Consider the following 22,452-nt stretch of genomic DNA (forward strand, 5'->3'; position numbering starts at 1 on the left):
TTAGTCTTCAAACCAGTATGGCAATTTTTATAAACTAAATATTTTTCTTGGCATCATAAAAAAAGAGTGGGTGGGAGAGAGAGAAAAAAAATGGCAGTTTAAGAAAATAAACTAGAAAATAATGTGTTCAATTAAGGGGCACCAAAATAATGTTAGTGTTCTCTAAGTGGTATTTCATTGCTAAAAAGTTGCTTTTGGTGCAGCGGGTTTACACTAGGACCTCACAGAAGATTACAACATAATGATTTTGTAACCCCACATTTGGAAATCAGGTCTCAAAGGTACTGACATTAAAAAAAAAGACTATAGCAACATTTGAAGTACAAAATCATAGAATCATAGAATGGTTTGGGTTAGAAGGGACCTTAAATCTAGTTCCCACCCCCCTGCCATGGGCAGGGACCCCTCCCACTGGACCAGGCTGCTCAAAGCCCCATCCAGCCTGGCCTTGAACACTTCCAGGGATGGGGCATCAACAACCTCCCTGGGCAACCTGTTCCAGTGCCTCACCGCCCTCATAGTGAAATATTGCTTCCTGATATCTCATCTAAGTCTTCCCTCTTCCAGTTTGAAGCCATTACCCCTTGTCCTATCACCACATGCCCTTGTAAAAAGTCCCTCTCCAGCTTTCTTGTAGGCCCCTTTCAAAATGTACAGGCTATTTCAACAAAAACTGTTTTCTTGCAGCCAAGAGTATTTGAAGCTCAAATTTGAATTTAGTGAATTATTTTAGCTAAAAGAAATGAGGTTAGAGGAAGTTATTGTTGCAGACAGAGAAGTAATCATTATGTCTCAAAATTTTCTAAATGAGGTACATTAGGATATGAAATATTTCTAAACCAAATGCACCTAAGGTCATGTTCGGAACTGTCTCAAAAAGAGACAAAGCCTATATGGGAGGGGAGATAAGGGAATGTAGGTATGGAATATTGGGCTAAAATGCAGTCCCTTTTCTTTAATGTACAGAAGTAGAAAACATTGTTTGCATAAAGAGAACTGTAACGGTCTGTGTGCTTGTCTTCAGAAACATCAATTACAGCAGAGATTATTATCTCTTAAAGTGGCATTTAATTAGTGGAATTTTATCTGAAATACCACTAAAACACTTCCTTGCCAATGATGTCAAATCCCTTCCTTTTTATATCTAGAGGAATCAGTCGTAGGATTAACTACTCTAATGATACAAGTCAGACAGCTTTGGGTACCTGCCCAGCAGGAGTGGGGCTACGAAGTCAACAGACTCCTCCAACAGAAGCTACAAAGAGCATCCTTCACTCCAGCAGTGCCTGGTATCTGCGGGATTAAATGCATGTTCAGGAAGGGACCCTTTGGAGAAGCCTGACTGTTAGTGATGATACATGTTTGTTGGGCAGCAGGGCAGGGTCTCCTTGCCTGAGCTGTTTTGCCTCTGGCTTAGAGAACAGATGAGTTGAGAGATCTTCTTTACTAGAGATGGATGACCGAGTATGCATGTGTGTGGTGAGGTGTTGCTTGAAGGGAGGAAAATGCGAACCAAAGAAGAGTGATTGAACTGCTCATTAAATTTAATAGCCTTGCTATTTATACTGGAGGTGGCTTTGCAGCAATGGGTAGGAATGCATTAGCCAAAGGAAAATCTAAATATGACCTAACAAAGCTAGAAGGGGATCTGAGAACTTGGACAGAAATGGTACTAGTTTATAATTTTCCCTTTTTTTTTTTTTTTTTTCTTCAACAAGCTACTCCCTGTTTCACGAATATCTCTCCAACTTGCATGGTAAAGCTTCATTAGCTTTACCATGAGAAAGGCATATCCAAACGAAGCTTTGCTATCATCAGGAGTGTTCCTAGTTGTGAACAGGGAGGCTACTCCTCCACTGCCAGGCAAGAGCAGGATAGGAAAAGTGTTGCGAGCTTAATGCATCAGGAAGACCAGTTTTATAGCATGAGCCTGGAAGTGGGAAACCATACAGTCACTAGCTAAAGGCTGCACTTAAAATTCACAGGGCCCAAACATAAAATTCAAGGGCTGCATTCCTGTCCTGGGTGTCTTAGCTCACGTTATGGTGTCTAAATACCTGCCTTCTGATCAAACGGAAGGAATTCGGTCCTGTTTGTAATGAAGTCAATGCAAAGGCTGTCCTTGACTCATGTCGGTCCTTGGTTGATGGACTGACATTCACAGCTGTAAAAGAACTAAAGTTCACATAAACAAGCAGCAAAAGTTATACACAAGGGTTTTATTACATGAATAATTTGACATACTCCACGGTAGTCAGATACAAGTGCATTTAATTAATGTTTTGTGGACATTGTAACAGTCGGAATATTTCAGCTGAACAGTCAGTATTTGGCTGAATGGCCAGTGCAATTCATGACATAACCATAAACAGGAAGTTACAGGTCTACAATGAGGTTAGACTAGATAGCAACAGCATATTTATTGTAACATCAAAGCATTACAAAGTATGAAAGCCCAATATTTCAACTATCTCTAAAATGGTATTTGTACAAACCTGTCATAGATACCTAAATGTAAGGATTCTTCGCATCAGTAATGGATCATGACTTTCTCTATTTTTTGGAAGTTATTTCAATATTCAAAACTATTTGGGGCAACAAGAAGAAATGTAAACAGATGATGGTCCTTTGAAAGTCCCTTCTGAGAAAATACATTGTGTGCCACAGGAAAAGTGCATTCTAACTGGTGTGTCTGCTATGGCCAGTTTAACTCAAATTCACATAGCACCGGGTATTTATCCATTTCTGCAGTAAAAAGTTAGAAAATCTTTGTATTAACTCAGAAAAGAGAAAACAAAGTCAAAAGTTTTTTTCTTCTTCTTTCTTTAGAGGAACAACAATTAAATAAAAAAAACCCCCACCCCACATTTGAACAGTTACCTCTTACGTACAAAGGAATCAACAGCTAGCAAAGCGCATAGCCAGTGAACAGTCTTTATTATTTTTTTCTTCAGGTTCATGTACCTGAATATATGAGTTTATTTACAAGTGGACAGGTATCCACAGAAGTAATAATCAGAATACTTCTATTTGGCTAAAAGTTGTATAAAAAAAGACAAAACACTTTTTTCAAATACTTTCCAAATATATATATATTAAAAGTATTCAGTATTTCCATTAGTGCCAGAGTTGGAAGCTCTTTCTCATTTTAAAAAGTTAACTTTGTGATAGTAAGTGACAGCAAAGGACTGACAGTTGCAGTCAGAGCTTTGATTTGCGGGACTGCAGCTGGAGCTACACCAGGCCCCCGGGACAGTTGCAGATTGCAGAGAAATGTGGTAGTGTCTTTCTGTTGCTGTAACAGGCCACATCCAAGTAATGGAGATCTGCCAGCTCCAGAGAGCCTCCCCTTCCGCACCGAGCATCCCTACGGCTACCTCTGCGTAACCCTCCTGGGGACAGGTCCTCTGCTGATACACATGGTCACCGCTGTGGGAGATATGGCAGCCGATAACCACTGAAGACCTGCCCTCAACCTTTTTTTCAAGTCATCGGGTTCCGTGGATCACGTTGAAGAGACCCTGGTAAGGAATATGTTCTTCTATTGAGCAACATACAAAAAGCATTGCATCTTTTTTAAAAGGACAGTGTTTAAAAAAAAACAAACAACAAACAACCCAAAAAACTCAGAAGTAGTGGAAATATTCTTTATGCAAATGGATAACTAGCATGGGCAGGTAGCTCAATAAATGGGAAAACATAATTTCCACACTAATTCTTGTAAAGAATATAAAACCAAAGGCCTTAGCCCATCAAATACAAATACAGACTGTAAAAATATTTTTCAATTAAATATAATCTAAATGAGTGCACACCTCTGGATAGATAAGAATACTACTGCCTTCATACTGGTAACAAATATTTAAATAGTTTGCATATAAACAAGATCTTTTTTTGTTGTTGAGTCCAGGCTTGCTTTACTCTAAAGCAAGGATATTCTTAATGCTTTTTTTTTTGTGTGTCTTTCTTGCTGTAGAATAAACTGTAAGAAATACATTTCATTCATTGCCCAGACTGGGCTGATGTATACTACAGCAACAACCCAAAACTGAAGTAAGAATGTTGCATGCAATACCTTTTTCCTTTATTTAATTACACCAGCAACAAGAACAAGTCAAGTCATTCATTTTTCATCTTTCCTACTCCCTTCCAACAGATGGCACACAAAAAACAAGGTCTGATCCTTTGCCTCTTACACACCCCAGCCCTGAAGTCCAGTCAATGATTAGGATGGAGGACCGAGAGTTTTGAGCAATGTATCATCTGGGGCAACAGGTCTCAACTGTGAGACCACAAACCCCAAGAAGCCATCCCTGCTCCCTCAGCGGTGTGCTGCAGAGTGCCGTGGAGAAGTGGTGGTAAGAACGAAATGGGGCTGGTAGGGTGGCTGAAAACTCCCACAAGGGGGAGGATTATGTCTGCAAACCAAATTCGTAGTGGCCTCCTCTTGGCATCTAGTGTTGCTGCAAACTCCTACTGACCCCATGTGACAGAGCAGCTGCTGGTCCCCCTCCGCTGTCCAAGCGTGCAAGACGCTGAGCAAATGTGCAAGAGGTGCCGGGGCTGGAGCAGCAGCAGCCATGGCTGAGCGAGCACGGTACGACATCTCTCTGCTTGGCCACGCTGCGCCCGGGAGTCCAAACTGGTCCCCCAGAGCGTGCCAGGTCCCTGCCTTGGCCACAGGCCACCGGACACTCTGCTCCTGGCACCTTGCATCTCAGCACTCCTCCATCTTGCATCTTGGGTTTTTGGAGAACAGAAACAAGACAGGAGGCAAATACATGCTAAAGGAGATGGGAGAAGCTTCAGCTGCTGAAGTCTGGGGGTTGCTAACCTAGGGGAAAAGGTTGAACTGATTCAAGATACAGTATGCAGCTGTACGAAAATGCATAGTTTGTACGTATACATTCATTTACAAAGATCAAAGGAAAGTTCTTTGCTATGTAGTTTAATCACCACCTGCTTTCAACAAAAACACAACCTGACAAAGCTCCAGGAGAGCAGTTAAACACACAGCTTGTGAGTTAATGGTAGCTGAATGGCATTTCCCAAATAATTAGCTTCTTTTTCTTCTTGCTTTTTGGAGATAATTTTAAGTAGTTTTTCATTCAAAGACTGTTGTTTTTGAAATAACATGTCATAGATTTTGGGATTTTGAGAGATTCCAATTCAACCGTGGTCCTCTGAGTATTGGTACACCCTGCTCTGAGGTTTATTTACAAGTATAAGCCCTGTAAGATAAACAAGCAAACCAACAGAAATCTGGTTTTAACTATGGTGTGAGAGTTAGATTAAAATGTGATTCTTCTAAAATGCTGAAATTATAGTTCAGTAGCGAGTAGTGCTTTTTTGCTTTTTTGGCAATAGCTGAGCTAGTATTTTGAAAATTCTACGAGTTTTCTCACTTTTGCTTTTATTTCAGTTAACACTTTGGAACCTAGCTGCTTCCCATGAGGAATGTCTATTGTCATGAGCATCCCTGAATGAACAACAGCAATGTACTAGGCAGGATGGGCTTAAAGACAAGGAGAAAAACCTTGGTTTAAATGATTTATTTTAATCTAGTTTTCCATTTGTGCTTTTTCTGAAGAAAAATTGCTTTCTCACTTGTGATACTTAATAAAACACAGTAGTTTGCTACTAAATGGAACTTTAACAAAGATCACTCCTTTTTACTAATCAAGATGTTCTATAAATATTTAATTCAGCGATGAATTTACTTTGTTCATGATACTTCACCTTCATGTTTCTTCATTAATTTTTACTTACGGGAAAAAAAGCGTTAATGCAGTTGTTTGTTAGATTACTTAGATTCTTCCTTGCAATGTTTATTCAATCATATCTATGAAAATTGCACAAAAGCAGGCTCGAAACTAGAAAAAATATAATAATCAGATAATCACAATTCACAAGGAGGAGGGTAAATTTATCAAAGCATATTTTGCAATCTAAGTGAAGAAACATTGCCTGTAGTTAGTGAACTGATAATTCACTGGGAAACGAAAATCAGAAAATATTTTTCTCCATACAAACAATGAATATTAAAAGTGCAAGAGGATGAGATTTGCTCATTCTAAAATCCAGAAACAAAGTATTCATTACCTGAATTACTTGAATAACTTGAGGAAAAAGCGTTCCTTCTCAATTTTTAGAAAAAGTTACTCCGTCCAAAGCTGGTTTAGTGCATTAACAAACTCAGGAGCTAGTGCTTAGCAAATTAGTAATTCAGTAGTCTTTCTTTTAAGTTTCAAGTGCAAGCACATATTTCTTAGTATTTATCTCAATTCTTTTCCTTGACTTTCAGGCATTAATATACACATTGCTAATTTTGCAGATATTTTTAATTTAAGAAGAAGATTTGAAACGTTTGGAGCATCATGACTTGCACTGAGAATGACTCCCTACGTGTCTGAAGTTTACTGGAAGTGCTCTTGGTTCAGCAGGCAGAATCGACTCAGATGCCAAACACAAAGCTTTTAACACTTTTTTTCATATAAAGTAACAGCAGAATTCTTAGAGGAATTCTGGAGAGCCCAAGTCTGTATGTTTTTTATATAAGACTAAAACATTTTCAGTGGCAATAGACTGCAGAGGCGTTTTGATGAGTTATGGCCAAGGTCCTCTAATTCTGGAGTTCTCCCCAGCTGCCAGCGCCACAGGGAGACAATGAGAGTTCAACGAAGGTCTGCATGGTGACATTTTATTGTTCCGTGGAATTTTTCTCTTAAGAACAAGCAAAGAAAAAGCACCTACTTCTAATAAGAAACAGGTTTTGCAATGTGTGAGTCACTGGTGGTGTGGAAATACCTTATCTAAATCTGCTGTGCTGGCCCACAGATTGCCCCCAGAGGGCAGAATTAAATCAGATTGCAAACGAGTACTGTCTACATGCAAAAGTCTTCTCTTTTATGCTTTCCTTCAATCATACATGAAAAGAGAAAACTAGCCAGGCAACAGCGCTGTTATTGGTGCTGCCTGACAGACTGCCACCTTGGAGTAGGCCTGTTAACTGCTCTTGCTCCTCAGCCAAATGCAAATTGTGTTTTCAGAGACACCCTGTGCTGAGTGCAAAGGTTTTAAACTTAGTTTTTTCACAATTGCAAGACCTGAGAAGCGCTGTGCAGCACTCATTTCTGGTAGGAGGTGTAGGTAACATTAATCTGTGCCTTCTCTTCAGCACAGGTATCATGGTGCTCACCAAGGTTAAGCACACAGCTTGCATGCCACTGGCAGTGCACTTGCCACGCTCCAGGGACTCCTCTTAGTCCCTGAAAGGGCACAACAGCTTTACAGTGTGCAGAAATACCTGGATCCTGCACGTCTTTTGTAGGCGAAACTGAAGCTCGATTAAAAATATCAAGATGATACATTTGCAACTCAAGGTGAGACTGTACTCATGCTATTGGAGCAGCAGCTACCTTTTACTTTCACCTATGGATGTAGAAATGAAAAAGCAGAATGTCTGAACGTCTCTTAAAAGGAACTGGGGACTCTGGGATGACAAACCAGGGATTTCACACTGCCGTGTCAAGGACTTCAGAGCTATGCGTGGTCTGTGCACGCACACGCTCATCAGCCTGGCAGAGGGGAGCCCAGGAAGGACTCACCCAGGGAAGAAAATGAGAGCATCGCTGTCTTGCTCTCTCACCCCTTTTTACTGCCGTGTGCTTTGTTGTCCAGTCACTGCAGACTTCCACTTTTCTAGGTGTGATTTGGAATAAAGAGTTTGGACAAAGTAGAAGTAAAAAAGGTCTTTATTTTTCAATATACTCCATAAAATTAGAAGGGATTCTGTGCTGGGGCAGAGTAGCTGTTCTTTGTTTGAACTGTTGAAACGGGCATCTAAAAATTCTTAAGCTAAATTACATCCAAGGGTATTAGGGCTGTAAAACCAGAGGGAAGATGAGTTCTTCATTAGCTCATTTAGGAACAAGAAGATTGTCTTTGGGACACTAGTTCCCAATATTAGAGGGGAAAAAACAAATGGAAATACTGTTGTCAACCTGAAGTGGGCCTGTAAGTGTAAGAGTTTGGAGAGCTACTGTGTAAAGCAAGAAAATGCAAACTCACGTACAGCTTCTGGTGGTGTCGCCCCTCCAGAGATGAGGAGCTTCTCAGACTATACAGCATTGCATTAGCGTACTGAAAAATTATCTCTTTGGTAATTAAGTTTAACCGATTTCAACTCTTCTGTGAGCTCTCTTCATCTTAACCCTGCTTACTAAATAGTTTTATACTTCTTTAAACTAGATTAGGGTAATTTTTTAAGACCCATATCAATTAAACTAATGCAGGTTTTGCATATAAGCAAACACAATGTCTTGAACTTTGTCTCCTGCATATTCATATTCCATTTTAAAACCATGCTATCCATTAATGTATCGAATTTACCAAATGGTAAATCATTTCAGAAGCTATATTTTTCAACGTATCATTAAAAATGTCTCTAACTTAAATAGGTTTTTTTGCTGTATTTTATGGACCTTGTATTTTTATAAAACATCTCAGTTTCATGGTAAATTTCTAGTTAAAACTAGATCAACACAACCTTTATTGTTTAGTACATCAAAAATACATGGCCCAACAAGTAAAGAAATAGATAAAGTGCAATGCAGAGCAAATTAAAGCTCAGTAATTTTACAATGAGTGAAAGAGAAAATGCTCTGGTTCTAAAAATAGTAATTCAGAAAAAATGTTTTTAAAAAAAGAACTTAAATTTACTTTACATTCTCCAAAACAATATTTGATAGGAAACAAAGGAAGAACAATATATTTGGGCAGATATTTCCCTTTTGTGACTGAAGCGAGACAAAAGGATGCATGGATCTAACTACTGCAGTCTCATGCAAGCAGAGTGTATTAGAAATCCCATATTCATAAACAGTGGTCAACGGGGCTTTTGTTTTGCTACAGCTGCTTAACTTGTGCTAAATTCACCACCTTCTGTGATGGATATACTTTCCTTAGATGAAATAATATATGAGTAGCAGATTACAAGAAAACATAATTGCTTTTTTTTTCAAAGAGTTTAAAAAAAACATAGTGCAATTGACGCTTACAGTTATCTTCTTACCTTTTCCTTAGCGTTCCCATTGTTATTACACTGATGCTGTAATAAAAAGAGACTGAAAAACTGCACTAGCAAAGCAGCCGAGGATCTCTCCTCTTTGCTGCCATGTCTGGATAAGAAGTACACCCTGGTTTTCTGTGGCCCAGAGATCTCATACAGAGGTCACATCTCCCCACCCCCCAATAAACCTTGCCTGGCCTGAGATTACCCTGAGAAACATCAGACGGGCTCCAGGACGCCCCTGGGGTCAGGGGAGGAGCAAGGTCCAATACGGTTCCTTTTCATGCCCCTTAACTCCTCCAATATCTGCTTAGCAAAACCGTGGTACAGTTAAGATGCAATCTTAAGACTCATTGCATGTAGGATTACTGATCTAAATCCTCTTTTTTCCCTTACAGATCCCATTTCATATCAAAATCAATGCTGTTTTAATGGTATTCTAGCAGTGCTAAGCAACCAGCCATTAGTGGAGCTCTCTTGAGCTGGCTGCTGTAGGAGTATGTGCAACTCCAGGCCCTTAATGAGACTCCAGCCAAGCCAGGGTGGGATAAAGGCAGTATTATCATGCCTGCCACATGAAGAGCAGAGGTATGAACTCAGCAAGCCATAAAATGACCTAGCTTTTAGGCATTTTATATAGACTGCACTTTTAGGAGTGGTTCACGCCAGCATAACCCAGGACGTTTCTCTCTAGAAGTGTCTCTGCCAGGGGGTAGGCACAGCTCTTTTAACAGCAGCTCAAGCTTATGCCAACTTAACCTGAACTACAGCGTTAGGTGAAATGTAGAGATCTAAATCTAAAATAATATTCCTAAAACCTCATGCCTAACAAAGATAACATCTGGTTCCTTGCAAATGCAGAGGTGGCTGGTGCTGTGTTAGAAATGCCACTGGAAAGTGATGGGGCTAATAAATCACTCACTCAGCAAGTAGAAGAGTTGGGAAAGAGTTGGAAAGAGTCTCCTTTACCTGGGGGTCAAACTCACATTGGCCTGGTTTTAGGGCTCTTTGCTGGTTCCAGCAAGTCTTGGGAAAAGGGCAGAGTTAAGGTTACAGGGCTCCACAAGAGCCCAGACAGGAGCATGCTCCCACCGGCTAGTCAGGGAGCTGCAGCATGGCTCTGGAAGGAGGGAAACCACCACTTCTGATTTCAGCTCCGACAATACTGTAATTTAGTCAGTGACCTTCCATATGACAAAAGTTCTCCAACAGTTTTATTTTAATCTCTGAAAGAAAGAATATTCTTCAAGAGAGCATTCTGTACTGTGGGTCGTGCATGAATGCAGATAACCACCTCCCTCAAGCTGGACACAAGTAGTAGAGCACTTGCTCCAGCACTTGCTGACAGCACATGGGCTACGGTGGTGACTCCCTTCACAGCAGGTTGGCTCTCCTGGATCCCATTCTGAAACCTCCTCCTGTAGGATGGATTACATACAGGCTGAATACCATGTGCTTAACAGCTGTTAAATCTGTCACTAGGTGACACATCCAAAGTACTGCCACTTTGGTATTACTGGAAACTGAGCCAACATCTTCCAACAGCCACGCAAGTGTGCCTAGGTACGTATCCATCCCTCTCGCAAAATCTAAGAGCAAAATTCTCGAGCACTCAGAAAATGAGATTCACAATTTCACACTCCCAATTACAGTGGAAATAGTGACACAGAGGAAACCCCAATGCCTTCGTTCTACAACCGTGTGAGCAGTCCTAATCAATGCACTTAGTCGCGGGAATAATTGCAAGTCTCCTGAGAAAACCTGTAATGCTTCAAGGGCTCAGCTAGGTACAATGCTATCTGCATTTTGCTCTTAACTGTGTAACAAGATTTTTTATCAGGCTTGCAATTTATAAAAAAAATCAAACCAAAACACTTCTGTAATTTTCTGCTTAAGACTGGTTTCCTCTTACTGGGATCCAATTCTGAGCGATTTTATTCCAGGTCTTACCTGGCTGGCTCAAGCATGAACCCTCCACGTAAGCTGGAGCAGATCATGTTGTATGATCTCACTCAAGACTGTACAGTATGATGAAGAAATCTCTCAATTTCAAAAGTTATTTTCAAAAGAATACAATTTTCAAGCCAAGTATTGATAATTTAGGAATGTCCTCACAATCAGAATACAAACAAATAAAACCCAATAATAAAATGCAAGAGACAAACAAACATCGAACACTGAAGTAGGCATTTTCATGATACCACGGGAAATTTCAGACTAAACTATCTCTGTAACCAAGGGCAAGACAATTTTTTTTTTCTTTCAGTAAGCCTGAATTTGTAACTGTTACTGTGTTACTTCTGCCATGTAAAACAACATACCACTGTTCACTATTCTACGTGATTTACAGTTCCTCCTTCTTCTCTTTTTGGTTCTTAGGAAATCCCAAATCCTGTTTCATAATGTACAATAAAATGGTTATAAAATTATACCGACGTTATCATTTCAGAGAGGTAATAAGATCCCAGTGCTATCAAAGTCAGTTTTAAAAGAGTGCACATTTTGCAGTGATGTACAAACACACACTACTTGTTTCCGTAATTTAGCCCTTTGTAAGTATTGCACCTTGTTAATAAGGCTACTGTCTATTTTCTTTTAACACTAAAAATCACATATAGACAACATCACTTGTGGCTTAAAAGCACGGTATTCTGAAAGTTCTCAGGTAAACTTATTTATTTCCTTGCATACTCAGAGCTCGTATGCCTCCAGTTGCCTGGAGGAGTGTCGAGTGTACAGGGCATACAGACAGAACTATATAAATGTATATAATGTGACCTGCTTGTCATGCATTTTTTTTTTCTGATGTGCTCAAATAAGTTCCTTTGCGCGTGATGGCAAATGGACACCTTTTACCAACCTAAGCAATGCTTTCACATGCTGAAATGTACAGTTCAACTTGTCGTCTTTCTCACTTTCCCTTTGCAATGCAAAAAATAATTAAAAAAAAAAAAGGATTTTCTAAATCTGCCTGGTCTTCTAAATACAAGATAAATTGCATAAAATCAGAAGACAGATTGTCTTACAAAGTGCATATTTCAAACAAAGCCGTAAGAGTGTCTGCTCTTGCCAAGGCCTGATTTCAGAGGAGCATAAAAATCCATGCCTAACTTTAGAAACATGGATAGTTTCAGCAACAAACTCTGCAAGTGAAGTTAAAACACCTATTTGAGTGCTCTGATGAGTCCAAGCCTACATTTTGTTGTGGAATACCAGTGGTTCTACCTCTGTGCAGCCAGACCTGCGAATTTATAGATTATGTGCACCTCTCCACTGAAGGATGTGGTGGCATCACTGTACGAATTAATTACTACAGTTAAATGCTGATACTAAAACTTCTGATGCCAGGTGCTATTTACATTTTTAGGTCCTAATATTGAAGATTGTGATTTTTATTCACTACAGTATAAATATTTGGGAATTTGCAGAATGGAGTCCCTGGACATAGGAAAAATTATTATGGACCAAGAATAATTTCTTTGCATACGAAAAAAAAAAAGAAAAATTTGAGAATTTGCATATGTATTTCTTCATAATACTACTTAACATGGTTCAATAAAACCTTGGGTTTACTGAAGCTGATACCTTTGCAGATATGAAAAAAAAAGTGGTGGGATGTTTTCTTTTAATTTCATGTAGACTTTTTGCACTTTGCAAAGTGGAGTACTCAACACCGCCAGAATACCACGCTAACGTATTATTTTTTTGCTTGCTGGAGTAATTTGTTAAGGCAACAATCCAATTAGAGACAAAGTATGCTTCTACCAAGCAATTATAGGAACAAGAAGCCTTTATATTTACAGTAGATCCTGAAAAGATTTATACAAGTGTATGGATTTATATTGTAATTAGTTTACGGTTCAAGCTCATTTTATGTATTTTTTAATCATCTACCATCTTTTTTTTCTATTTGGAACTTTATAAGCTATAGCATTAAGTTAGACCATATTCATTAATTAGTGCTTTGTTTTAATTTTAATGACATACTGCTCTTTAAATTTTGCCCAGAATAGAAAAAAAAATAATCCCTTTCTTAGATATCTTCCATTCAAATAAACCTGCATCCTGCCTTTACAGCCCTCTACATTCCCTGAGGAAATTTGTATTAACTATCTTTTTTTTTTTCTGTCTTCCCGAGGCAGTTTTTTACAAACATTTTGGTACTTTTTGTTTATCTGACCATTGCACATCATACACTAACTGCTGCAGGGTGTAACATACTAAGATAAGGACTCCAAAGTCAAACCTGATTTTTTTAAGAGGATTGGCAAATGGTAAACACTAACATTCAAACATTTTAAAATGTTCAAGTCCATCTTTAGCATTGAATTACATCAAGAATTTGGATTTAATCTCAAAAGCCTACCGCATTTAGTGTAATCTTGTGCATACGCCCAAGTAATAGGAAAGCTGAAACAGCATTTCTACTGCTAAATTAATTTCCCTCAAAGGTATATGAGAGATCTCACATTCAGATTCAAACACAGTAGCAAAAAAAATTCTTGGTGTTAAGACGTATTAAAAAAAAGCAGAACACTGGCTTGTTACTAAATTTATCCATTCCCTTACATTCCATCAGCTAACTGGCCAAATGAATTGTTGCTGTGAGCATGAGCAAGCGCACGAGCAAACCATATTGTATTTTGCTTGGTGCCATCAGAAACAGACCGACTTCTGTTTCCAGGGTTTTTCTGGATTGCTATTAAAAATGGTCTGGGTGAAGCACAAAGAACAGGATTAGTGTTTTTCATACTGAGGAGTAAACTCAAAAAAGTTGCAAGTGGAAGATACACATTTTTTTAATCTTGCATTTGGATAGCAGCAAGAGGGAGCACGGTCAATGCGAAAGCACTGTACGCAGTCTAAGACGGAAAACCCAGCTCAAGCGGGCACTATCCACTCTAGCTGCACATTGCCGCCTTTGCAATCTTGAAGCTTTTCAAGCTCCACACAGATGCAGACAAGGGGCCGCTTACGTCTGGCAGATACAGAATGTATTTAAACCCTCAGCTTGATTAATTTTTGCTCATGACTTACTTTCTAGCTATTTTGCTAAAGGTGCCATAAAACTCTCCTGAACTTAGAGCAGAACAAAATCTATGCTACGATGCTTTGCAACAGCCCACAGTTATTTACCAGAAAAATCCTGACACTTAAATCCCATACTCCCTACAGGTCTCAGCTGCAGTGCTACCACCTTCCAGGAAGATTGAATAAAGTGTAAATATAAGACCAAGATGAGACTTTACAAATGTTTCCTTACCAAAATATTTCTAAGAAAAGGCGCAGCACAACTTTGTCCAACAGATGACTGGAGTTTGAACCAACAGACCTCACTGGCAACCTCTTCTGTCTCCGCACATGGCTAGCAAGCTTTCCTGTTTCTGAGACGGTGTTTCAACATATTTACAGGCAGGGGAAGAAAGAAACTGCTTTGTATTGCCACACTTCGAGCAATTGTCCTGAATTCTCAAGAGGGCCACTCTAGCTGGTCCCGGACTATGGCAAGAACTAGAAAACTATCCTGACGCACTAGATCAGAATGAAGGAAAAAATAAAGTCAGTGACAAGGACACCTGGGATGTTGCATGGAGCTGGAATCCGTTCTTCCATGCAGGTTCTACAAGAACTTCTGGCTAAAGCTTTGCCTCCTGTTGTGTTGCCTACCTAGTCGTTACCTTAAAAAATGAAGGGGAGAAAGAATGAACAAAGTGACACTGGTGAGAGTAAATGGGTGCAAGGAATCTGTAGCTCATTAGAGAGCCAACGTTCATACCAACCTAATGATTTGGAAAAAGTAATTCAACAGACAGGCATTCTGCTAAGCTCAATCACACAAGCAGGGCTTACAGGTCTGGCTTAGACGACAATGGGTACCTGCTAGGTGACAACTGGTATTGGTTAAAAGTAAGTGTAAACCTGCAAATTGGAATGGCAGAGTATTTGCTCACTTTGCATCTTGTGTATCCTGTTACATTTGTGCAAGGCACTAGAGAATCAGGCACATTGTTTTGGGCGGAAAGCATTGTACAACTGAGATGGTCCGAGTTTCTCACATCCAATAGCTTCATACAGGAGCAGCTGGAGCACAGCCACATTTTAAAAATTGCCAATAAAGTTTCCCACTTCTAAAATTATCTCCTTTTCCAGATCTTTTGGGGGATGGGGAAGTGGGAAATAGCTTTGTTATAGCAAGAAAACTCCTGAAGAAAAATATTTGGGATCTATACAGTTTATCTCCACTCTGATGCTTATGCTGGCAATTTCTGTTACCAGCATCAATACTAATAAGTGGTTAAACCCAATAAAATAGATCCTTCCATTTTTATATCTCGAGGGGAAGTTCTGGCTCTTGACATACATGAACCCACGTCCAAATCCCAGTAGCATATAGAGACCGCGTGATAGTTCAGGCCATTCTTTCTGACTTCACCAGGAGGTCAGAGACAATGACCTACCTCCCACAGAGACACCGAAAATAGGGGGAATGGCACGTTCGATGATGATAAATGACCAAAGCATTCAGGCCAGCTCTTCCTTGGGAAAACAAAGAAATCTGACTCTTTTGGAGAGGCTGGTGCAGAAGCCTGAGATGAATCGGACGTTAGGAGGACAGCGATGCAGCTTAAAGCAACACTGAAGCAAGAGACTGAAAAGTGGAAGAGGTTATTCCAGATTCCGCTCGGTTCTGCCAGCACGGGAAAGGCTTTGCTGACATTTCTGTTCGTGCTGGGTGTGACAGGAGGCCGAAAGGGACCTCGGCGGGCGCCGAAATGCTCGTGCCACGTGAAGTATTTGGAGTTCAAAGCACAAAGCGACAAGTGAACGCTTCACGCAGGTCCAGCCGGCCGTGCCTTCTCGCTGTCGCTGGCCACGGACGAGACACGGTAACTCGGGGAGTGCCTGCTTTTGAATCAAAATGCCACAGCCGTAAGATGCAAAACTGATTTAATATAAATTGCTGATTAAAGTTGTGTAAAAAATACTGGTAATTTAGCTTTGTCCTGGCAGGATTTATCAGCTGTCTTCTGTCCTCTGTTTTGTTAACACCAACTTTCTAGCCCATTTTGATGATTTGTGGCTTTTTGTGCCGCTACGAAATCCGTATCGAATTTTTACCAGAGGGCAATCTGGTCTGGCAACAAAACCATTCTTCTGTGCAGAAGTTTATAAAGAATAATCTTATTACAATAATTCGTAAAGTGCCCTCAGGAAAGGTGCTCACAATGCCATGACATTATAGAAACAATATACAATCTGATACATAATTTTCAAAAAAATCCTCCAAAGCAAATAGGGAAAATATAAAAGGAGGGAACAACAAATACGTAGGCAAATACTGTCCGACTAACAATAGTCAAATTAATTATGGAACGCTTTATAGTTAGTCCTGGAGTGCTTGTAAAAATGGAGGGGCAAATTGGCAGGAGTATCTTGGAGAAGTCCCAAATTTTCTAAGTTCTACCAAAGTAACTATACTGTCAGCAAGCTCAGTGTTCGAAGATGAAAGACTGTGAATTACTAGGAGGTATTTTACTATGGAAATTGAATAAAATACAACATCCAAAGAAAACCCACGACCCACATTTTACTAAGAGGAAAGACAATAAACCAGTGGCTATGTATATCCACTGACCTTTAGTGTCTTGTTTTACATTTATAAAGAAAACAGTCTTTCTCCTCCTCTCTCTGTTGATCCCAGATTTTTATATATATATAAAACTATATAATATAGTTTTTTATATATATAAAAAAATACTCATACACACACATGTGTATCTATATCTCAGGGTCTTACTAGATTTCAGAGTCTATTTTTCTTTTTTTTTTTTTTTTAAATGACTTAGGAACGTAATTGGGCAAAAAATAATCAAGTAATTGCGTGCATGCAAGCATGTCTTGCCACTTGTGCATGTAAATTACACAATTTGTAAACAACTGCAGAAATAGCATGCTCAAATTAGGCACCTGATTGCCCAATTAACTTGTTCAAAGAAAATCAGATGATAACCTTCGGTAGCTCCTGTTACACATTTTACTCCTCAGTACCACTTTGCTGATTTTGTAGCGTATATTCTAAATATCTGCATTGTTATTTTGTGCTTTTACATGGGCATAAGCAGCGATGCACGCTTAATAAAGCTATCAAGTGAACTTTGGGCCAGATTTCAGAAAGCTGTTTGGATACTTAGAATCCCTTATTGCAGTGCGAATGAGCTGGCTTACATAATTAAAAAAAAATAATTAATAAATCTGGTCTCATTTCAAATGGTATAAAAGAAAATAATCGAGGAATTTGTGGGCCTTCACGCCTCTATTAATAGGCGAAGTTTTGCTTCTGTCTTTGATTTTTTTTTAAGGTGTCTTGTTTTGTTTAACAGGCAAGTATTGTTTAATCATATACATTCATACCCTAATAAATCCTCACTTTATTTTTGCACTGAAATAATTGTTAATTAATGGTAATTCGATACAAGTTGAGCCAGAACACCAGCTTGCCGCATCCCGGTGTATAATTTCTAATGGACAGAGAAACTAAAGTACCCAAATCTATCCAAGTACTGCAAGTAGAGGAACTTGGCCATTTGCGTATCAAAATGAGCCAAGAAATGGACTTTTACCATAAATACGTTGCTCCTTTGCTGTTTTACTTCTTTTTCTGAGATGATGTTGTGGAAAGGGGGTATTTTCTTTTTCTCCACCAATTTTTTGCATCAAATGAATCTTAGTAACTTTAAGGGGGGGGGGGGGGGGGAAGCTGAGCAGACCATTATCTTAATAACACTCTCTCAAATAAGAGAAAAGGAAGCAAGAGCAGAACTGCTGGGCTGGATCGTGTCCCTGAATAGGTTTTACATATCATCCTGGTGGCTGCATGTACCAGTTCTTTATAGGCCTCCTGCAGCAACAGACGTGCTGGTCCAACTGCTCCCTCCTCCCTCGGAAACAGGGGAGCGGTAAGAAAAGCTACTGGAGCCCCATTATATTCTTACGGGTTTCAATCAAGCATCGCTGGATTTCTTCCCTAAACTTCTTGTTGCGACTGTATCGGCTGGTGACTTTCCGTTGCTGCTTTTCTTCCTCGAGAGGATCAAAATCCAATTTGGTACTTAAATTACTTTGTTCCACTCCACCGGTCTGTGCCTGGTTTAAAAACCTTCCAGGAGCGCTGCTTGTCCTTCTTGCAAACTCAGACTTTGCTTTTCTCCTATAAACAAACCAAAGAAAATCCCAACTCCTCCCCTGGCCCCCTTTCCAAAAATATAATATAATCATGATCATTTGTATCAGGAGAATTACTTTGCAGTCTCCAGTCTTAGTACAGCTTTTGTTGAGTAAACTGTAGCTTATACGACTCAGAAGTGTTTATTAGAAAGCTTTCAAAAAGAGATCTTCGTTTCAGGAAAGGAAAAATTGTTCAGTTTAGCAAATACAGACGTTCACAGCACAGAGACTGAAATGGTTAAAAATGATCCTACGGAGCAAGTAGCTCAGAGTTAGCAAAAAAATTAACTTTTTCCTTTCTTTTACAGGAAAACACTAATAGCTGCTCTGGTTTCCATACTTAATAAGACAGAATTTTGTTGTATGTTCTTGGTTTTGCTTTTTTTTTTTTTCTCTATTGCTCCACACAGGTTTTGATTAGTGCTTCTCCTTGGCTAGAAGTGCTTCACTTTGAAATACAAAGCTTTTTTTTAAAAAAAAAACCCAAACAAACACCCCAAAAAACCAACAAAAAAACCCTCCCAACACCACATCACTGGAGGGGAAGTGGGAAGTGATACAGTGCAGCTGCAGCAATCTGGGTCTGCTGTTGTCCTCCCCCATCCCCAAATCCTCTGCATAATTTCAATCCTTAGTCGATGAACCTTTGGCAGGCCTTCTTCCACCGGCAGGCAGTGCACCACATATCTCTGTTCTCCATCCCATAGACCTTCCGACACTTTTTCCCCTCCCCTCTAGGCTTCCTGTCAGAGAGAAAGGGAAGCTGGTTAACGAGACGGTTTCATAGCTTTGCTTCATCACCCTAAAATCAGGACAACAATCCCAATGGAGCGTAGCAGGCAGAGAACCCGCAGCGTTTCAAAGGGATTTGGGTTGTTTTTGAGTCAAGCGGGAGCTTACAAAGCAGAGACACATGGCCACGACCCCACAGCTCCGAGGGACCAGCCCATCTCCTCACCTGGCTTCTACAGCCTCTGCAGCAGCTGCTGAGCCCTCTCCTCTGCTCCAGGGCTGATCCCAGGAACATACAGCCCTGACTTCAGCCAGCGGCTAAACCCGGTCTAGATAAATGGTATTTTAGCCGCAGGAAGTGCCAAGCCGTAATGGACAGTCACAGCTATTCTACAGTGCAGTCCAGGTCACGTCAGGCAGAAAGTCCGGAAAGCATCCTGGGCTGCATCAAAAGAAGCGTGGCCAGCAGGTCGAGGGAGGTGATTCTGCCCCTCTGCTCTGCGCCGGTGAGACCCCACCTGGAGTACTGCGTCCAGCTCTAGAGTCCTCCGCACCGGAAGGACATGGGCCTGTTGGAACAGGTCCAGAGGAGGGCCGTGAGGATGATCCGAGGGCTGGAGCCCCTCCCTTATGAGGACAGGCTGAGAGACTTGGGGTTGTTCAGCCTGGAGAAGAGAAGGCTCTGGGGAGACCTTATAGCAGCCTTACGGTACTGAAAGGGGGCCTATGGGAAAGCTGGGGAGGGACTCTTTATCAGGGAGTATAGTGATAGGATGAGGGGTAACAGTTTCAAACTGAAAGAGGGGAAATTTAGATTAGATATCAGGAAGAAATACTTTACTGTGAGGGTGGTGAGGCTGGAACAGGTTGTCCAGGGAGGCTGTGGATGCCCCATCCCTGGAAGTGTTCAAGGCCAGGCTGGATGGGGCTTTGAGCAGCCTGGTCTAGTGGGAGGTGTCCCTGCCCATGGCAGGGGGGTTGGAACTAGGTGATCTTTAAGGTCTCTTCCAACCCAAACCATTCTGTGAATCTAAGTCCTCTTTGCTTGAGAGCTGTGGTACAAATATTTTGCATAGCTCTGAGCAGCAGACCTTGACTACCAGCAGGTAGCTGCTATGCAGAAGGGAAAAGCTACCGGCTCCGATGCTTTACCAGTCCTTCCTGCATGGCTTGCTCTGAGCTCACTGACTGCAAAACAACAAAAAGTGACTGAAATCAAGTTTTAACCCTTGCCCTCATCTGCAGCACGTTCATCCGTGCTCCTTCTCTGTCCTCCCCAAAGTCAGCAAGGAAAGGCAGTAGTGGCTTTTAAAGCTGTAATGATTGTCATGTTTTCCATCTTATAACAACACTCAAAAGTTCACAAGCTTAGAAAATGATCAAACTGTTAAAATGGAACTTTTTTTTAATTCAACACATAGCAAGCCAGCAAACCTGAGGAGCAATACTACAACAAGTAACCCAACGCTTGCTACAGCAGTGCCCTCTGTCCTGGCATCTTTAAATTAAATAACTGTCGAGACAGAATTGCTTAATATCCATATTACATGCTGCATAGCACCCATGGGAATTGCCTGGTGATTCCTCTCTTGCGTACCTATGCATTTTTTTGATTACTGAACGTTCATGAATGGGCACAATCCATGAATTGGGGAGATCCTAAGTTTGGTTTGTAGCATACGCAATGATCTGAGAGTCGTGAAGAAAATGAAAAGCGTGAAATCTTCCTTTTGTCTCATTTTAGGGTACAGTCGCCTTTACGACTGTGAGAAATAAGGAGTTTCTTTACTGTAAGAAATTTAACATCACACTTTGATTTTTTAACATAACTTTTCGAACACTTTTAAAGCAGGCAATCAGTTAGCTTTAATGGAAGTGAACGTAGCTTATGTCTAGGAAGACAAGGTATAAAAAGCTTTGTTTTGATCTAGTTTATTGTAAGATGCGGTTTCTTATAATTCAGCTGAAACCAAACAGCATACCGACTGGATGGGGATGAACACTCTCGACAGCCCAGCCTTTCAGGGGAAAAAAGCAAAGCCCCGTAATGAAGGTCAGGATGCTTCAGCTGGAGCAGGGAATTTGGGCAGCGTCGCTTTACGGGGCAATTTAGATCCGCAGCTGAACTCCAGACGTGCCTGGCGTAAGGCCGGCAGTTTTGCTTCACAGCCTGCCTTTGTCATTTCGCAACAGCTCACTTTCCCCCCGGACTTTACCTTTGATGGTAATGAAAAGCAAAATAGGTCCAGAGCCCTTACTCTGAAGCATTCTAGTAAGAAACGGCCTGACAACTGCAATCAGGGTTGGTGGTGTGTTTTTTTCTGTTCCTTTGGCCACTGACATCTTATTTACTAAATGCCCTCCGGGTCTGGAGGCTGCTGGCCTGTCAGCAGGAGCTAATGGTCCCATACCTCAAGCCAAATGCTACTCTAGGCGGTGATGAAAGAACTGTGTGGGACTGTTTCTGCTCTCCACTCCCTGCAGGACGATTATGAGTTGGTGAGACCTGTCAATACAGACAAAAAAGCTGCTTATGAAGAACATACACATACCAATGCAGTATAAACACTTTTCCCAGAAAATGCAGTTCATGACGCACGGTGGAAAGGTTATTTTATCACATACAACACAAGTAAGTTGTAGGTCTATTTAGAAAGATGACCATTTGGCATTAGGTATGTTATATTAGTTCCATTACGTTTCCCTGTACTTCCAGTCATCCAGACACAGCCAACCAGAACACAGATCAGCATCATTTCAGGTTTTGGGAAACAGAGGAAATGCATTCAGTCTTATTTAACAACTCTGAACAGCTCTTGCGAAAGCTTTCTCCAACTTAAACAGAGAAAACAACCGGAAAAATAAACTCCAGCCTGCGCTGAGATCAATACCAATAACCCCCGGTAAAATAAAGGGATTTCAAGTGTTGCTCCTGTCTGTGACACACCACTCTTTGCGGAGAGACAAAGAAGGGGCTTTGCTGCAGGAGAGTTACGATGCGGCCCTCAAGGTTTTACTGGGAGCGCAGGGCGGCCCTTCTGATCAAGGCTGCTCACAAGATACACTGGATTATTTCCTTTATTCTGCACTGTAATCCTTCTCAGCAGGTGTCCTCCTTTGCAAACGTTCCCCAGTGACAGGTTTAGTTTGGTCTTCTGACTTTCCAAATAAGCCTCTTACATGAGCCTGGGGGTTGGCAACATTATTTGAGTAATCACATGGCATAAAGCTTGGTCTTAAATAATTCCTAAACTATTTACTGCTAGGGTCTTATTTGGCTCCTGAGTAAGGGCCACAACTACTTTACATCTAAAACACCAGAAAAAAATTTACAAATACTCATTTTTTGTTATGTACAGAATGTAGCAAGCTTCATTTGGGCATGTGGTGCACGGAGTCACTGCCTCCTGCAGCCAGGGACCGCA

At 40.7% G+C, this 22,452-nt stretch overlaps 1 protein-coding gene across 4 annotated transcripts in view; it reads right to left on the reverse strand.

Moving 5' to 3' along the window:
• Positions 1-1,369: 1,369 nt before the first annotated feature.
• ZNF704 (zinc finger protein 704) overlaps positions 1,370-22,452 on the reverse strand; it is a 116,840-nt gene continuing 95,757 nt past the window's right edge. Inside the window, exons 8-10 of one of the 4 annotated variants that reach the window (XR_012585762.1) lie at positions 21,439-21,533; positions 15,529-19,038; positions 1,370-3,521 (exon numbers count right to left, since the gene is read on the reverse strand). Coding sequence is in view for 1 of the 4 variants with exons in the window: in XM_074577331.1 (XP_074433432.1) it covers positions 18,927-19,038; positions 21,439-21,533 (207 nt within the window). In the remaining 3 variants the exon portion in view is untranslated. Of the gene's footprint in view, positions 3,522-7,736; positions 19,039-21,438; positions 21,534-22,452 lie in introns of those variants that run through there. The other 3 variants (XR_012585761.1, XR_012585760.1, XM_074577331.1) reach the window with 3 other exon arrangements.

Source organism: Larus michahellis, chromosome 2, assembly GCF_964199755.1.
Source record: "Larus michahellis chromosome 2, bLarMic1.1, whole genome shotgun sequence".
NCBI classification, from domain to species: Eukaryota; Metazoa; Chordata; class Aves; order Charadriiformes; family Laridae; genus Larus; species Larus michahellis.